We start from the raw sequence: 16,830 nt of genomic DNA on the forward strand, positions 1-16,830 counted from the left end.
CCGAAGTTTGAATAATGATGGGTTAATTACAGTTATGCCCTTTCAACCTTTTGATCAGAGGCACAATTGAGAAAACAATAACCGTAGAAAACCGGTATTTAATCCGGTCCGGTCCACGTTCCAAATCACCGACTCTTAATATATTCTCGATCCTACGGCAATGAGAAGACAGACAATCCACAGTGAGCTTCTTCTTCTCCGCTCGTTTTTCTGAGGCTCATCAAACAAATATTCAGATCGATTTGGCTGCTGAGAAATGAGATGGTGGTGATTTCAGTGAAGCCCATCTTCACCATAGGGGTCCTCACTCTCTCTCTCATCCTTGCCGTGCTTCTCTTATCGCCTACTTCGCCTCTCTACAAAGCCCCTCTCTTTCTCACTTCACCCATGTATGTGTTTATAAGCTCTTCCTCTGCTTCTTATTCTTACCATTCTTTGTTCTTTCATCTTTAATTTGTTGAATAGTTTTAGTGGTGAGGAAATTGGAGGAAATCTTAGATCTTCAAGAGTTCTCTTATGCATATATGTGTATAATATATACATATATTTTTAGTTCATTGGATATGTGTACGATTTATATTCAAAAGCCATTCATTTATTAAATAAAGATTTGTCTTTTTTTTTTTTCCCTTGTTATTTTCAATCGTGTCCTCCATGTTTGGTTGCTGTTAAAATCTGAGAAAAGAAAATTACAACGCAATTTGGGCATAGTTTGAAGTGATTTTGCCATTATTTCGGAACCAAAATACTGCGTAAACCATAAATGTCTGGTTGACTTTGTGAATGCAGGAACAAGTTGGATATATGGAGTGTTGGGAGGAAGGTAGAATGGAGACCGTGCAAGTGGTGGCTACAAGGACACCTCACTGGTAATTCCGGCAAATTTTGCTTCCTTGCCTTTCGCATCCTGTTAAGTTAGCCTGCCGTTGGGTTACTTAGATATTTTATTTATTATTTTGGCAAATTGGGTCAAATAATGCTTTCAAATTGAACAATGACAAACTAGAGTAAGCAAGTAATATCTGCGTGCTGAAATTAAAATATTTGAAATGTTACCCCAGAATGATTTGTGGTATTTCGGGTACTGAGAACTCTTTAGTTTTATAGATTTTATTTGGGCTTTGTATGTTATACGAAAATGTGGACACCACAAAATTTTCAAAAATTTATGGTATTTTGCTGTGATGGGAATAGAATTAGGATTGAGATGAGGTTACTGCATAGTTTTGATATTCTGAGTCAATCGTAATTGACTATCATTGCAGACAATTGCATTGGTTTTTTGTTAAAATGCTGCAGCTCTGCCATCAAAGAGTAGTGGATTCATCCGTGTGGATTGCTATGGTGGCCTTAATCAGATGAGAAGAGATGTAAGTGATTGAAGAATCTCATTAATTGTTTTAAAATTGCTCGACTTTAAGCAGCCAGTTTGCTAAATATGACAAATTATTTCTGTGGAGTGCAGTTATGTGATGGTGTTGGTATTGCCCGTCTTTTAAATGCAACCCTTGTTTTGCCAAAGTTTGAGGTGGCTGCTTATTGGAATGAATCAAGGTAATTGGTGGTTTGCATATCATTTCCATGGGACTGGTGGAATATCACCTCCTCTGGTTCTTGAAATTCTGATTGACTATGGGACCCACCTTTAATGTCTTGAGGTTGAGGCAAAGACAATTAATTACTTTATCTATCAAACTGAACAGAAAGGCTTGTGCTATACCTAAATATTGATTATGGTAATGATCTCGTGTGGAGAATATATGGCTGCTCCACTCCTTTAGAAGAATATGTTTTTTTAATTTTGCTTGTGCAAGCAGTATCCTCGTGTAACGCTTCGGTTTCACATCAGTGGTTTTGCAGATGTCTTTGATGTTGACTACTTCATTCAACAGATGAATGGCTTCATCAAAGTTGTCAAAGAGTTGCCGTCCGATATTTCATATAAAGAACCCTTCCATGTAGATTGCAGCAAACGCAAAGGCCAATTTGATTACATTGAAAGTGTTCTTCCGTCGCTACTGGAGCATCATTACATTTCAATCACGCCAGCAATGAGCCAAAGAAGGGATAGGTATCAACATTATTCATTTCTGTTCTTATATTTGGGTGTTTAGAAATTACATTGGAGGACTTGGTACTGTGAATAGGTACCAACTTTTTTGGTAAAGGCCAATAAATGTGGTAAAAAACTTACCATCAAGGAGTAAAAGTCAACTTGAAAATGTTGGTTAGTTTGTTAACTTGAAGGTTGTTAGCATATAGAAAAGTTTCTTGATAAATCTGTAATGTGTAAGATGCTTATTATCATCACATTGGATTTGAAATTTGATTCAATATGAACAGCGGCCTGTTTGATTCATATTCCAAAAATTAAGATACCATGCAAAAAAATCGGTGGGATTCTCAGTCTTTTAAATATATGGAAACAAGTTTGGTATTAATAAGAAATTGTTTTCAAATTCCATATAGTTGGTATTGGCTTATGAATCCTCAATGTAGGGCTCAGTGAGGCATACATTTGGGGCTATGGTCACGTCCAAAATGTGTGGCTTTGGGTTAGAAGACTCGGTTTCAGGGCTTGGGTTCTGTGGCTGTGGTTTTGGGCTTGGGTTCGAGCCGGGGTTCGCTACTTGGGTTATGGGTTGAGGTCCGTCGCTTTTGGCTCAAGGATCTGGTTTTGACTAGGTTTAGGATCCGGGGCTCCAAGACTTGGTCCAGATATGGGGGTTGGGTATTAGGTGAAGATCCTGAGCAGAAGACTAGGTGTGGGGTCTTGGGCTTGTGTTTGGGTTTTGATGCTCTAAGTCTAAGCCGAAGTCTAAGGTTTGAGATTCATTCTTAGGCTTTCGGTTTGGTTTTGAGGTCTTTTCTGAGGCATGAAGCCTGGCTTGGGCATGCATTCTTTATTTTGGACTCAGGTTCACGGCTAGGGGCCGAAGTTTGACGTTTGGTACTCGAGTCCAAGGTCAGTGGTATGGGATACGAGCCTGGCTCTGGTGTTCAGGAAAAGGCCCTCCTAGATCCAAGGTTCAGAGCACTAGGTTTAGGGCTTGAGTTAGTGATCTGTTGTCTCGGGCTTAGTGTTTGGTTCGGAGTTTTGGGATCTAGGCCCATGTTCTGGTTTACAGATTCACGGGGGGACTTTGTATTTGAGGTCGGATGTTTTGAGTCTCTTTGGATACAATGTTTTACAAAATGTTGAAACAACTTTTTTTTGCTTTTTCAGAACTTCGGTTATTTTTAGGTCTATATGAAACAGTCTGTCAAAGGCTCCTTTGTTATTCTTATATATACATATATATATATAAAGATTTATTGAATGCCTTGTTTTAAAAAAAGCCAAAAAAGAAATGGAAAAAAAAAGGTTTTGGGTTGCAAACCAAACAAGCCTTATTCTTGGTTATTATTTATTTTTTAGTCTGAATAAACATTTGTAGTTTCATGACTGAAAAACATATGCATAGCTTTCGGATGTTACAACTGCTGATCTTTAAAGTACACTGATACCGTTTTGTCTTCTGTACTATGTAGGTATCCTCAGTATGCAAAAGCTTCCCTTTGTCAAGCTTGTTACAGTGCATTACGCCTCACCAAATCCCTGGAGAAGAAAGCCTCCGAGCTTCTTGAAGCCATACCTAAACCTTTTCTATCACTTCACCTTCGGTTTGAGCCTGATATGGTAGCTTACAGTCAATGCGAATACCCAGACCTTTCTTCTGCCTCCATGGAAGCCATTGAAGCAGCACGGGGGCATAGAAAACCATGGACTGGAGAGGTGGCCCAAATTTGGAGGAAACGAGGGAAATGCCCTCTTACACCTAATGAGACAGCCTTCATACTTCAAGTGCTTTCCATCCCAACAACCACAAACATTTATCTGGCTGCTGGGGATGGTCTGATGGAAATTGAAGGATTAACATCTGTTTACACCAATGTATTTACCAAGTCTAGCCTTCTTAGTGGTGAGGATTTCAAAAGCATGCATGGGAACACAAAAGCTGCATTGGATTACTACGTTTCTATCCACAGCGATTCGTATATAGCAACATATTTTGGAAATATGGATAAGATGGTTGCAGCAATGCGAGCCTTTAATGGCTTGTACAAGACTCTTTTCTTAAGCAGAAGAGCTTTTGCAGAATTCACTTTTCAAGGTTTGAGAGGGAAGGAATTGATGAACGCTCTATGGAAGGCCCACAGAGATGATTTTGCCATGGGGAGAGGATCTGCTTTGCCTCATTGCTTTTGTGAGTTCAAATTATGATTTCAGATCCCAATTTGGTCTTTGCTTCCTTCCTGTTGTTTTTTTTTTACCCTTTAATTCATTTGTGTAATTGCTATTACTAATGTACTATACAAGAACCTTTCTGGATGCCCGTCTCTCCTACCCTGGAATTTGGTAGGATCAGTATGTTCATCAATGTAGACAGACACCAACTCTTGATCAAAAAAATTAAAATTAAAAAGGAGATATTGACTGTAAGCCAACTCTACGCAAGATCTACATTTACATCGTTGGCCAATTCTTTGACAACCTATGCTTTACAGGTTCAATATTATTTTAACTTGGTATCAGAGCTCTAACATTGTATTATGGGTTTGAAATCTTATCATTAATTATGGTTAAACAAACTACAACTAGGAATGGGTGATATCCTTAATTAGCCACAGTTTGGTGTAAAAGAAGACCTTCATGCTTGGTACGAGTACTTGGTTATACCATGGTTAGGTTATAATGTACTTAGATGACATTATAATGTAAAATTATTTGCATAGACTTTTACAATTCATGTATGCAAATATTTTTTCTTTGGTCAATCATGTACGCAAAGATTTTGAACAAGAAAGAAAGGAATAAAACAAATGAATTTCAAATAATTTCTTGCATGCATATCATTTCAAATGTACTACATCTTTCATTCTCTGTTTTCCTAGCTCCTAGCTATTCATTCCCCTATGGTCTAGGGTAACAAAACTATCAAATTTCAAAGCTACTTATATATGCTGCTGATCGTACTTATCTTGAGGGTATAATTTGTCTTCCTGCACTGCATGTCTTTTGTAGTCATGTTTGCATAGTTATAATTATATATTGAGATAAAGGCTACTTCAAATTCAAACTACTCTCAGTGTAGAACTTAAAAATGACACATTGAGAACATGAACAATTACGGCTTCGACATCGCTCATGGTTTTGATGCTGATAGAGGAGGAGGTGGTGGAGTTGGAAACATTGGAGGAATTGCAGAGAACATGGTGTTTTTGTCAATCCCATCAGTTCGATCTCCTGACAAAGCAACAAGAGCTGCCACTAAACCTGCATTTCCCACAAGAGTAGGCTCGGTGTAATTGTAATTAGCACGAACATCATGGAAGCCGTCATGTTTGTCCGGACCAGCAACCATGGCGCCAACAATTGTATATGGGTTTGGCTTAAAACTGTCCCTCCATTTCCACCCACCTTTACAACTGTATTTAATCTTCTTCTTAGGAATAGATGCGCCCCTATGGTGGACATGTTTCGGAAAATGGTTACCAAAGCCCACAACATAGCTCATTTTCTTTGGATTTTTTCCAAGGATGTAAACAATTTGGGTTTTAGCAAAATCTCGCAAGACATCAACAGAGAAGACGTTGGGTCCACAATGCAACCCGGCTGGTTTGTCTGCAGCTTCGAGATAATCACTGTAGACAGTGGCTAAGAAGGCTGCATTGACTACATACTCAAGAGGTCGCGGCCTTCGAAGATGTCCACGATTCAATTGGATCAAGCCCCCTCTTGTTCTGTTAAAGATTGTGAAAGCTGGTAGGTATGAGCACATGATTGTGTTGGTCTCGTTGTGAAATCTCCTCAAAGTTGTTTCGTATGGGTACCCAGGATTCAAGAGTAGCCTCAAACGGGTCAGAAGCACCTAAATAAAAGAGTACTAATCATAAATCGCATCAACATAACATATTGAAACATGAACACCACTTATTATATATAGATAATATGTACCTGAGCACCAACAAGCTTATTGTCCCAACTCAATACTCCATGATTAGGCCAGTATTGATTAGGCGCCTGGGAGAAGGTAGCGTGTTTGGCAAGAGCAGGTGTTGTTGCCAACTGAAGATAAGAGGAATTGCCTGTGGCGTAGTACAACCAAGTGCTGGCCCATAGGTATTCATCCCAGTAACTGGTGGAGTTATAGAAGAGTGGTGCATCCGAGCTACCAGAACTATAACGGCCTCTCGAATCCCTTGAAAATTTGAAGAGTGTTTTGGCTCCATGGACGAGCTTTTTTGAGTAGGCTCTGTTGTCTTTGAAAACAATGGATGCAGCGGCTAGGGAGGCAGCCATTTCCGCAGCAAGATCAGAGCAAGCGTGGCATTCGGTCACCGGACGAGTGTAATCTATATCTTCAGGACGCATCCAGCAATATATATCGTTAGGAGTAGTGTCTTTTCCTCCATCCATGTTCCCCAAACCAACCTGTCAAAATACACAGCAAATTAGTAAAAAAAAAAACGAAGAAAGTTTAGTGCTATATATATATACACCTGGGAAACGATCCTGTCAATGGTATCAGCTGAATTGTTGAAGGTCTTGAGGAAGTAATCGGTGCCCCATTTGATGACGTCTTTAATGTGGTCGAGTTCTTCAGCAGCTTCGTATTTCGCATTGTATTCAATAACGCTCCAGCTGAGCATAGTCATGGTGAAGGAATTAGGGAAGTTGAACTTGATGGCATTTCCGGCATCGTAGTAGCCGCCCACAAGATCACTTGTCAGAGAACCGGAGGCGGAGGGCTTGCCATCTGTCAGGCAAGAATCACCCCTCCACGACACATGGTTATGGTCTGAGAGTTTTCCTGATCGCTGGGCGTTGAAGAACATCAGAGCCTTGTGGAGCGCCGAGGTGTAGCTGTTTGGGGAAGGAGTTGGAGGGCTTGCGTGGACAGTCGAGGCTGCAAGGAAGGTGGCAACTAGGAGCATCATTGCCGCGGTGTCGCGATGTACGATGATGCATGTCAACTGATGATGATGCATCCTTAATGAGTTCTTACTTGTCTTGGAAGAGGAGGAAGAGATTTCACCACAAGCCACACCACACAAAGCATGCACAAATAAGATGTGAGGGTTTTGAAATCATCAGAAAAATCATCAAAAGAAACAAAGTCAAGTAATAGGGGAAAATTTCATTTTAATTGGTTTGAGTAAGTTGACTGGATCTTAGCATCTAGAAGTTGTTAAATGTTGCTCTCTCATGAAATGTCATCAATTTTAAATATGGTTTGAGTCCTTGGCTGGATCTTAGCTAAAATCTAAGAGGTGATTAAGAAACTGATTAAATAACGAGAAAAGTTATCAAAGAAATGTAATAAATTTTAAAAATATATTAAACCCATTGAGATCATGTTTGATTACGCCCTATCTTTCTTAAGCAGGAGAGCAGGCTTTGAGATCTTCTCGTCAAAAGTCAACCCCAGCATGATCCACAAATCACTCTTCCTTGATGACTATTGATTAATTATGATTCTAACTAAATCATTGCCCATATGTATGTGTATATCTATTAATTGTTGTTTCCATTGTTCTACTGTGTATATAATCAATTACTCATGTAATGAGTGTGAAAACCATTTCAGTCAAAGCCAATCTTAGGCTCGTTTCGGAGTAATTCTGGATAGGCCAATAATCACTTCTCCATATGTATTTTAACAAGTTAACATACACTCAAAACAAAAGGAAGAACAGTGTATATGTAACTGACGTAAAACTAACCTATGAAACCACTTCCTTTATGGCTTCACCACCCTGCAGTAGAATTGACCATCATCCTTCCTAGCCTGGCAACCGAAAAAGAGGAGCATACTGTTAACGCTATCACAACCAAAATCGCATTATTTGCCTTAAAGAAAAACAGAAATAGTAAAAAGAAAGACAGAAAAGATCACAAACAGACACACTGAGTTTGTCACATACCTCAAAAGGAAAGTCACGTTTGATCCAATATCCTGCTGACATGCATGATTGCTTTCGTATGTAATAATTAAAGCTAATCTACAAGTATACTGAACTATTTGTACTTGAGCGTCACCAAACTGCATTCACAAACACCATAAGGTAGGATTAATCTATGATCAAAGAAAGCAACCTTTGGCTCGTAAGTCCAAAGTGTTTGGTCTGTTAAGAATACCCTTACCAAAATATTTGTATATAGAGTCAAAGAAACTCTTTTGGATCCTCGAGAGCCAATTCTTATGATGGATTTATCAAGTCATCATGTCCACAAAATGTCTAAATGACCCTCATTTATGTTATGTAACCACTCAATGTATCATGGAGTGGAAAAGTGACTTCCGTTGTAGCGCTAGCTTACCTCAACTGACAACTCACTGGCCAAAAAAAAAAAACAAAAACAAAAACAAAGATGATGTTCTTCCTCTATGTTTTTATGTCTGTAAGATCCACTTCTTGGTCTTGAGACTTAAATTCTTCAACCAATGACTGCAGAACAAGTGTAGCTTCAGATGGTCTTCCTTGATGTAAGTAATCATCTAATATGAGCGAGTATTTTAAAGAAGTTTGGAGTTCCTGGTCCTTCAAGTCAAAAGAGATGATATTCTTCCATTCCTTGGATCTTCCTTCCAAGCAAATACCATAAAGCAGACCAGCAAAAGAAACAGAATCTAGAAAGATACCCTTATTTACAAACTTATCACACAACTGTAACGCAGTTTTAACCATCCCATTATGGCAAAGGCAAATGTTAATGGAATTATACACAGCAGCCTTTTGAGACCAACCATCTGATATCATCCTTCCAAAAAAACCCAGAAAAATAGATTTCTCATTTTCTTGAGACTCATGCACTTCCTCCAAAATTGCACCAGGTTCATTATTTGTGAACCCATTGACCAGATAATGGAAGGTAACATCATTAGGAATGCACTTGTTCTTTAGCATTAGTTCAAAAAAGGAGACTGCTTTTGCAAGTTTACCTTCCTTGCAAAAGTTTCCAATAAGTATGCTGTACGTGACTACATTTGGCTCCATACCACAAGATTGCATCTCTCTGAAAGTTTTTACAGCTCCACGGGAATCTCCCTTGTGGAAAAACCCATATATCAAGGAGGTGTACGTGACCACATTTGGCTTGCATCCCTGTTTGATCATCAGTTCAAACAAATTCAGAGCAGCATCCAAGTTATGCTGTTTGACATACCCATCAATTATTGTTGAATAAGTGAACTCATCAGGATGATGATGATGCACTTCCCTCATTTTTTTAAAGCATGACAGTGCATCCTTCATCATTCCAAATTTGCAGAAACCCTTAATCATGGCATTGTACCCCACAACACCAGGGTCTAGACCCTGGTCAATTGTTAACCCAAATAGTTTCTTTGCCTCGTCAAGGTCACCATTTCTGATTAACCCATCTACCAGAGTGGCATAAACAAATGCATCTGGCGGTATATTTTGGTCAAGCATCTGAGCAAGCAGCAGCTTGGCAGTAGAAAGCCTCCCTCTCTTGCAAAGGCCACTCATCAAAACATTGAAAATGCCAGCATCAGGCACTACTCCATTTTCCATCATTCTGTCCCGGACTGTCAATGCAGTATCAACTTCCCCAGAAACAACAAGTCCATGGATGAGAGCTCCATAAGAAACCAAATCAGGTTTGTGTCCCCTTTCTGTTATCTTAGTAAATATATCCAATGCCCTACAGTGTTCCCCTTTTCTGAAATATACATGAAAAAGAGGAGTATAACTAAACTTATTTGGCACTAATCCCCTTTCCATTGCGTTGTTTAAAAACTGCTCAGCTTCCTCAACCTTCCCATCCTTACATGAACTATTAATCAAAATATTGTAGGTCGTAATATCTGGCTCACAACCACACTCAATCATCATTGTTACAGACTCCACTCCTTTAGCCGAGCTACCGTGTTTACATCTAGCATCAACAATACTATTATGTACTTGAACATTGATAGTCAAGCCTCTCTCCTTCATTTCCATCAAAAGTCGATCAATCGCTTTAAAGTTTCCTTCTTTGCAGTACCCATTTATCATAGCTCCATAAGTTTCCAACGTGGGCAAAAACCCCTTCAACTTCAACTCTTTAAAAAGCCGATTAGCATTTTCGACATCACCTTTCTTACAATATCCATCAATAAGTGTATTGTAAAAAACAACATTTGGTACACAACTCTCTCCCCACCTATCCTCAATCAACTTTCTACCTTCCTCAACTTTCCCTGCCTTACACAAACCCTTCACCATGATACAAGTACTATAGTTATCCATACATACATGATCACCACCACCTTTCTCAGCCATTTCATCATACACCCGGTGTGCAACATCAACTCTCCGATTCTTTACAAGCACGTTTAGCAATGTATTGCACGCAAAAACATCCGGAACACAATCATACACTTTAACTACAAAACAATAAAAGTCAAGAGCCTTATCAACGAGCCCAGAATCTGCATATGCGCGAAGTACAAAACTCAACGCATCAATGGTCGGCTTTACTTCTTCAAATTTCATTTGCTCCATTACCAATTCAATCTCCGAAAGCACTCTAAACCTCGCCAAAAGCTTCAAAAGCGAAGAGTACGCAAACCCATCTGGAGAGCAGCAATACGGTCGCTTAAAAGCCCAATCAAAGAACTTCAAACCCAATTCTACATCATGTATTCGGTCCAAAACGAAATGGGCAACGTCGGAAACAAGCGTTTCGGTTTCAGAGAATTGGGTTGCAAGAGATTGTTCCCACTGGTCGTCGGCTCTGAGGATTTGGATGGTGTCATTGACTAGCCTCTTGATGTGGGGTGGTGAAGAAGAAGATAAAGAAGCGGGCTTTGGGTTGTGGAGGGGTTTGATGCGAGACAGAAGGGTCTTCGACATGTGAGAGTCTGAACAAGTTTGGAGTTCCTTGAGGGTTTGGAGGTGGTGTTCTTGGTATAGAAGAAGATTACAGTCAGAATCGGTGCACGCATTTGTTTGAACAAAAAAAGCGCCAAGTTTGATTTGATTTCCATGGCTTTGGATTTTGAAGGTCCCGAAAACGGTCAAGTCGACAGTATTCTATTGTCGTTTCTTGCTCTAAACGACGACACCATTTTTACAGTCTTGAGAGTTCAGTAATTATTTTGTTACCATGAAGTTCATATTTAAGGTAATTTCGTTTTTAGTTTTCAGCTTATACTCTTTTAGCTAGAGATAAAAGGGAAAGTACTTGAAAAAGAAAATCACTTAAAATTGTTTCCATTTTATGTACCATTTTAAATGTATTTCTTCCATATCTCTCCCTTCCTCTACGATTTGCTTGATATCTCGCTTCTTGTATATGTTTTTTTCTCTATTTCTAACAAAAAAAACAAAACAAAATGATTATCAAACGAGCTCTTCAACTTTTTAAAACACTCTCGCCAAACAATGAACCTGCAACTCGCGTGGTAAAAAACACTCTCAACAAGCATGGGCTCGTGCTGCCAGTTGACATGTTATATTAACTAAGTAAAAAGTTATGTAGGAATCATATTTCCAAAAAAAACTATTTCCTAAACCAAACGAGATATGAGACTCAATCCCTTCCTTCTGTTTCCTGGCTGGATGGATTAGTTATTCCGAGTCTCAAAACTGCAAAAGTGGTCTTAGATTGGGAAGTTGGTTTTGCTTTCATCTATTGGCATTATCTGTCACTTTTCTTTCCCATCTTCCTAACTCCATAACATACAAGGTAAAGGAGAGGCTACTAAATTATACGAAAGCCTTGTTGAAGGGTCATTTTGGGCATATTCGAGCTGGGGTTGCTATCAGGCATCACCAATCAAATACTTCGCATTTAGATGAATGTCACCGAAACTCTATAGGTAGCTCTAAGTCAAGTCTACAATTTGGAACCAAAACAAATTTATAACAGCAACACGCATTTGTCTAGAAGACGATTTATTTCCAAGAATGGCAAAGGCAAGAACCAACAAGAGAGAGAGCTCTATATCAGTTAATTTACAATTGGAAAGCTCTATCATAGACAAAGTTACTTAACTTCCTAGGCAGCGCCAGTATTTAAGAATCGAGGTTGAGCAGTCAATAGCAAGCCTGTTCTCACCTATCAAGAGTGGTTGGTAATGGTTAAACCATCCGAAACTGCAGAGCAATCACTAAAACTCCTCCGACACAAGAATTCCAAGAGCTGAAGAAAGATCTGCTATCTAAGCAAAGGAAACACACCACAATAACTTAGGCAGGACAAGCTCCAGCTCATGATGCAGCAACTCAACTTCTTCCTTTTGCCTCCAAAGGTACCAAATGAAGCGTAATGAATCAACTCCCACCTTGGTGCGTTCCAATTTCCCTTGCCACAGAACAGTTTAAGCCAACATTCTGATCAGAGACATAATCCAATGTACCTTAAAATATAAAGAAACACATCTAGCAATCACTTTGCTGCTGAAGAACTGCTACACATGTGACATCAATTCTCAACCAAATGACCCCCCCAATAAAATTCACTTTAACCAGCTGTTCCTACAGACAGAGACACACAAACGTACGCACATACACACCCCACCAAATCAGAAAGGCAAGGAAAGCTATATATCAAAGACATACACACAACAAAAGAAAGGGCACACACACACACAACAACACCAGATAAAAAAGAGTCAAGCTATCTATAATAAAAGGAAGTTCTTGACGTTGGGCCCACTGACAGATTTATTATCCTTACCTGAAGAAACTATGATGCACCTTGAGGAAGGGAGGAAGAAGATGTTTGAGGATTTTCTGTAAAATATAGCTGAATAAATATTTGATTATATTGTGGGAAGGTGAGAAAAACATTATACTTATACCAAATCAGAATTTATATGCAACGAAAGTCTATCCAATTAGCCCGGCAAGTTATTATTTATGAGAATTTTTTTATTTTTATTTTATGGATTTCTTATGAAGAAATATCTCAAAAGGAACATCACGTTATGCTTTCATCAGGTTCCTCCTCCTTTTTCTTTTTCAAATAAGTTTTTACCCTGTTCCTCCCATGAAAGACAGGCTAAATGATATGGTTAACCTTTTAAAACACTCAACAATACAGATAAATCTTTTGCTAGAGAGTAACCTAAAAGTGTGCATGAGAACTTGGATAGGAGGACTTCAGAAATTTCCTAAAGCCAAGTAGCGATATGAGAATAAAAACATCTCAAGCAAAAAACGGTCCCATTCATAAGAATAAAAGCTGTAGTTCTTCTGGAGTCAGACTCCAAACCATGGACTGCAGACAATATAAACTAAGTTGTTTAAATAAGTACTGCAACTGAATCCTCTCTTCATTTGTTGATATCTTTTTTTTTTTTTCTGGAACTGACACTCGATCTTTTCACAATCCATATTTCAGTCCATCTAACAACACTATCAGTCCCCAGAAGAAAAAAGAAACTAAAGGCAAACACTAGCTGTGTGCTGACCTCACACTATAAGAAAACCATGCATGGGGACACAAACAAGTCTGTAGATGTATTTCAACATATATATAGACAACCTTTAAATTAGCATAGATATTCATTAGTGTGTAAGCAACATTTGACCCAGTATATGTTCATTAGTGTGTACATATCATATACAAATGTGCATATCCTATTCTCTATCTTCCTCGTTTAGAGTATGCTGCAGCAACCCCCCAGTCACATCAGATAACTTATCATTTTGCTCATGTATGCCTAAATATTACCTATCATCCATTCAGCATGTACTTTGTTAATCATCAAAAGGTTTTGTACATACATTCTGTAAAAGAATAATCCCCATATGTTACTCACCTTACTTCCGGTCCATTAAAGAAATTGGGTAAAATGGTCAAGAAGGTCTGGCAAGTTTGGGACATAAGAACACCATTCCCAATTTTGCAGAGTTAGTCGTTTAAAACCACCACAGCTACTAATTATGACCAACTAATTGTTAAGAATCCAATGTCTATAAACTAACCATCACTCTGACCATCGGCCATCTTATATCCTTATGTGTTACTTTTAAATAACAAGTTTCGTACTTGTAAGGTCTTTAATTATAATAAAAGGAATTTGATTTAGATGGATGTAATACTAATAAATAAATAAATAAACACTTGTTTCATCATCATTCAAATTATTTGAAATTACCGAAATAAGCATTTAATAATATTAATATCTAATGGGTAGGACTTTGCCATTATTCCCTGACCCTTCTGTTCTGCACCACCAAAGCTGAAAGCATTGAACAAACAATCAAAATCATAGAAGCTAATGACCCAACAGTTGAAAAGAAGAGCTGACTACAGCATTAGAGGGGAGCCGTTGCAGAATGAACTTACAACAAATTTGGGTGATAGCTGTCCATTCAGTGCTCCATTTAAATTGAGGTGGTACTACAAATTATTGAAGAAATGAGGATGTCCCTTTCGTATGATTAAAAAAATTCATGTCAATTGTTCTGCAAATTTACAAATGAGTGGGGGAAAAAGAATACTAGCTCTTGTTGAGCTGTCCAGTTACATAATCTACCACTTCTCAGTTTTCCAGTCCCTCATCTTAATTCAACTCTTGCTCAGTATGGTTTGTAAATCCCCCAATTGTTTTGAAGAAAATGGAGGCACCCTTTTCCGAACCAACATCATGACTGCCTTAGCCTTACCAAGCTGCTTGCCCCTCTTTAGGCCTTCAAGCAATGCATGAATGGTATCCACATTCGGATACCAATTCTTTTGCATGCAGTCTTTACACATAGTATATGCCAAATCAAAATCCCTTCCTTTACAAAGATAATGAATCATGGTCTGATAAATTTTGATATTTGGCTTGTATCCCTTTCCATGTAGAGCAGAATACACCCTTTTAGCCATTTCAAGATACCCGGCCTGGAAAAACCCTTTGATCACCAAATTATATGTGACCTCATCAGGTGTTATCCCAACATTCTGCATCAAACCTATCAATTTGTTAGCTTCCCATGCTCGTCTTCTGTTAACCAAATACTGGATTCTAACATTGAAAGTTGCAAGATTAGGCAAACACCTCTTCAGCACCATAAGATTCCATAAACCATTACCAATCTCGCACCAGTTTTCCTTATAAAATGCCGACATCAGTGTGGTATATGTAATGACATCTGGTCTTATTCCCAACTTTTCCATCTGTACCATGATCCGATATGCTTTAACCAAAATTCCCATTTCACAAAAAGCCTTGATAAGAATATTAACCGAAAATACGTCCACTTCAATGTCAAACTTCTGTGGAACCTCGTTCAGAAATGCCTCAATGGCTCCTAAATCACGGGTTTGAGTCAAAACTTTGAGTGCAGCGTTGAAGGATTTAACAGTCCTACAACAACCATATAAATGCATATCACAAAAAGTATCAATAGCATGCTTAGTCATCCCAGCCTTACCATACAATGTTATAATCCTCATAATGAACCCTTCTCGCCGACCTTGAGGAAGAGTCTTCTGATGCTCAAGCAAATGTTCAATGTAATCAAACCTTCGAGCTCCAGCTAGCCTAGACACCGTGTCTTCAAATGCAAATCGGTTCTCAATGACAAGCGTATTATGAGCGTTGGCCTTAAACAGGTGGAATAGCTTTTCGGGGTCTCTCTCGGCTTTAAGCTTAACGAGGGCAGGTTCTTCCAAAGGTTTTGTATCAAAAACGTGATTTGACACAGCTGCAGGACAACCATTTGAAGTTATGGCAATGGCGGCATGACAAAATCTGCGACTGGTTCGCAGAGAGAGCATGTTTTAGGAGCTTCCTCAGATTGATACATACCCATCCATCAATATCAAGATTCTACACAAACCATTATGAATATATATATCCACTGCCTACTTCACAAGTTGAACAAAACCCAGAAATTAGAAAACCCAATGACTAAAACCAGAGACGATGTTCTTCAAATTTTCTCAAACTAGAACACGCCAATTAGCTAAAATCAAGATTTAGGCACCAACCTGAGAGAAGCTTCAATGCCCATGTGCCAAAACAAAGACCCAGAAACGTAAACTACAATCAAATTAAATTAACAGAAGAAGTGCAGGCATACAAGTATGTTCTTAGATTGGTGGAGACTGCGAATGAAGGGTTGGATAATAGCTGATTGAGCAAAGGAAGATTTATAAGAGAGAAAGCGAGGAGTTTTAGCATTGTGGATCTGAGCGAAAGCTCTGTGGGGTTTTTGGGGGTTTTATTTAGGTTTACTTTGTGGACTGTGTGATGGCACAGCGTGCAGGTCCATGCTAAGGAAGCGTGGACTGCTGAAATACATTTTGAGGGGATTGGTTGGTTAAAGGATCAAGCTTCTTTTTTTTTTTTTTTCGGATTTAGTCTATGTTTCAAAGAATGGACAGGAACATTATTATTGGAAACAAAGAAAAATACTTTTCAATACCGTGATAAAACTAAAATTTATTTTATATATTGATACTAAAAACACTGTTTATACATTGCATTTGTATTTCCAATGGTAGAATGCCTGGATGCTTGATCAAATCCTTGTTACATATTTATGTCGCACATGTTGTCAATATATATTTTTTATACAAGTGATATTGCAGAAAGAATGCTTTATTATATGTTGTAGAGCTAACCTTTTTTGGTTCGAGGAGTGTTGTGAGAAAGAATTACCGACACATGATGTTATTAATCTACATGTTGGTTATTATACGGACGAATCAGACTTAAACTACATTGGTAAATTAGTAACAGGGCAGGGTAAAACATTAGACTCAACCTTTTTTATGGTCTTGCTGAGAAATTACTCCGTATATGGGGCGTGTAAACAGTAAAGGTTTGAACG

The 16,830-nt window shown here is 38.6% G+C and overlaps 4 protein-coding genes across 7 annotated transcripts; 1 reads left to right on the top strand and 3 right to left on the bottom strand.

Moving 5' to 3' along the window:
• The first annotated feature begins 47 nt into the window (after positions 1-47).
• LOC110770372 (O-fucosyltransferase family protein) lies at positions 48-4,483 on the top strand. Of its 2 annotated transcripts, none has more exons than XM_088250916.1 (6): positions 48-389; positions 790-869; positions 1,300-1,370; positions 1,466-1,554; positions 1,850-2,071; positions 3,532-4,483. In XM_088250916.1, exons 1-6 carry the CDS (start codon positions 262-264, stop codon positions 4,262-4,264), a joined length of 1,323 nt encoding a protein of 440 aa, XP_088107042.1. In that variant the 5' UTR covers positions 48-261; the 3' UTR covers positions 4,265-4,483. The 2 variants fall into 2 exon arrangements, with proteins under 2 accessions (XP_088107042.1, XP_088107043.1); XM_088250917.1 differs by having other exon boundaries at positions 329-389; positions 1,266-1,370.
• Positions 4,484-4,847: 364 nt separating this feature from the next.
• LOC110770380 (endoglucanase 9-like) lies at positions 4,848-7,761 on the bottom strand. Its single transcript, XM_088250915.1, has 3 exons — positions 6,544-7,761; positions 5,999-6,475; positions 4,848-5,912 (listed from the first exon to the last, which is right to left on the bottom strand). The coding sequence occupies exons 1-3, from the start codon at positions 7,030-7,032 to the stop codon at positions 5,187-5,189; spliced, it is 1,692 nt and encodes a 563-aa protein (XP_088107041.1). The 5' UTR covers positions 7,033-7,761; the 3' UTR covers positions 4,848-5,186.
• A 663-nt stretch (positions 7,762-8,424) lies between these two features.
• On the bottom strand, positions 8,425-14,484 carry LOC110748080 (Pentatricopeptide repeat (PPR) superfamily protein). Of its 3 annotated transcripts, none has more exons than XM_088250914.1 (2): positions 14,351-14,484; positions 8,425-12,358 (listed from the first exon to the last, which is right to left on the bottom strand). In XM_088250914.1, the coding sequence occupies exon 2, from the start codon at positions 10,903-10,905 to the stop codon at positions 8,431-8,433; it is 2,475 nt and encodes an 824-aa protein (XP_088107040.1). In that variant the 5' UTR covers positions 10,906-12,358; positions 14,351-14,484; the 3' UTR covers positions 8,425-8,430. The 3 variants fall into 3 exon arrangements, with proteins under 3 accessions (XP_088107040.1, XP_088107039.1, XP_088107038.1); XM_088250913.1 differs by lacking the exon at positions 14,351-14,484 and adding an exon at positions 12,734-13,392; XM_088250912.1 differs by lacking the exon at positions 14,351-14,484 and adding an exon at positions 12,734-13,392 and having other exon boundaries at positions 8,425-12,531.
• Positions 14,412-16,309, bottom strand: LOC110770373 (Tetratricopeptide repeat (TPR)-like superfamily protein). The gene has a single exon (XM_088250918.1). The coding sequence runs from the start codon at positions 15,770-15,772 to the stop codon at positions 14,573-14,575; it is 1,200 nt and encodes a 399-aa protein (XP_088107044.1). The 5' UTR covers positions 15,773-16,309; the 3' UTR covers positions 14,412-14,572.
• Between the last annotated feature and the right edge of the window lie 521 nt (positions 16,310-16,830).

This window comes from Prunus avium, chromosome 3 (genome assembly GCF_965620075.1).
Source record: "Prunus avium chromosome 3, drPruAviu1.hap1.1, whole genome shotgun sequence".
In the NCBI taxonomy this organism is placed as follows: Eukaryota; Viridiplantae; Streptophyta; class Magnoliopsida; order Rosales; family Rosaceae; genus Prunus; species Prunus avium.

What these genes read in the sequence shown, in the direction of transcription:
- LOC110770373 (XM_088250918.1), bottom strand. Translation starts at nt 15,772, where the DNA reads ATGCTCTCTCTGCGAACCAGTCGCAGATTTTGTCATGCCGCCATTGCC.
- LOC110770372 (XM_088250916.1), top strand. Translation starts at nt 262, where the DNA reads ATGGTGGTGATTTCAGTGAAGCCCATCTTCACCATAGGGGTCCTCACT. An exon ending in GCTACAAGGACACCTCACTG is followed by an intron (nt 870 to 1,299) that starts GTAATTCCGGCA and finishes AAAATGCTGCAG; the next exon opens with CTCTGCCATCAAAGAGTAGT. An exon ending in ATGAGCCAAAGAAGGGATAG is followed by an intron (nt 2,072 to 3,531) that starts GTATCAACATTA and finishes TGTACTATGTAG; the next exon opens with GTATCCTCAGTATGCAAAAG.
- LOC110770380 (XM_088250915.1), bottom strand. Translation starts at nt 7,032, where the DNA reads ATGCATCATCATCAGTTGACATGCATCATCGTACATCGCGACACCGCG. An exon ending in TTGACAGGATCGTTTCCCAG is followed by an intron (nt 6,476 to 6,543) that starts GTGTATATATAT and finishes GTATTTTGACAG; the next exon opens with GTTGGTTTGGGGAACATGGA. An exon ending in ATAAGCTTGTTGGTGCTCAG is followed by an intron (nt 5,913 to 5,998) that starts GTACATATTATC and finishes TCTTTTATTTAG; the next exon opens with GTGCTTCTGACCCGTTTGAG.
- LOC110748080 (XM_088250914.1), bottom strand. Translation starts at nt 10,905, where the DNA reads ATGTCGAAGACCCTTCTGTCTCGCATCAAACCCCTCCACAACCCAAAG.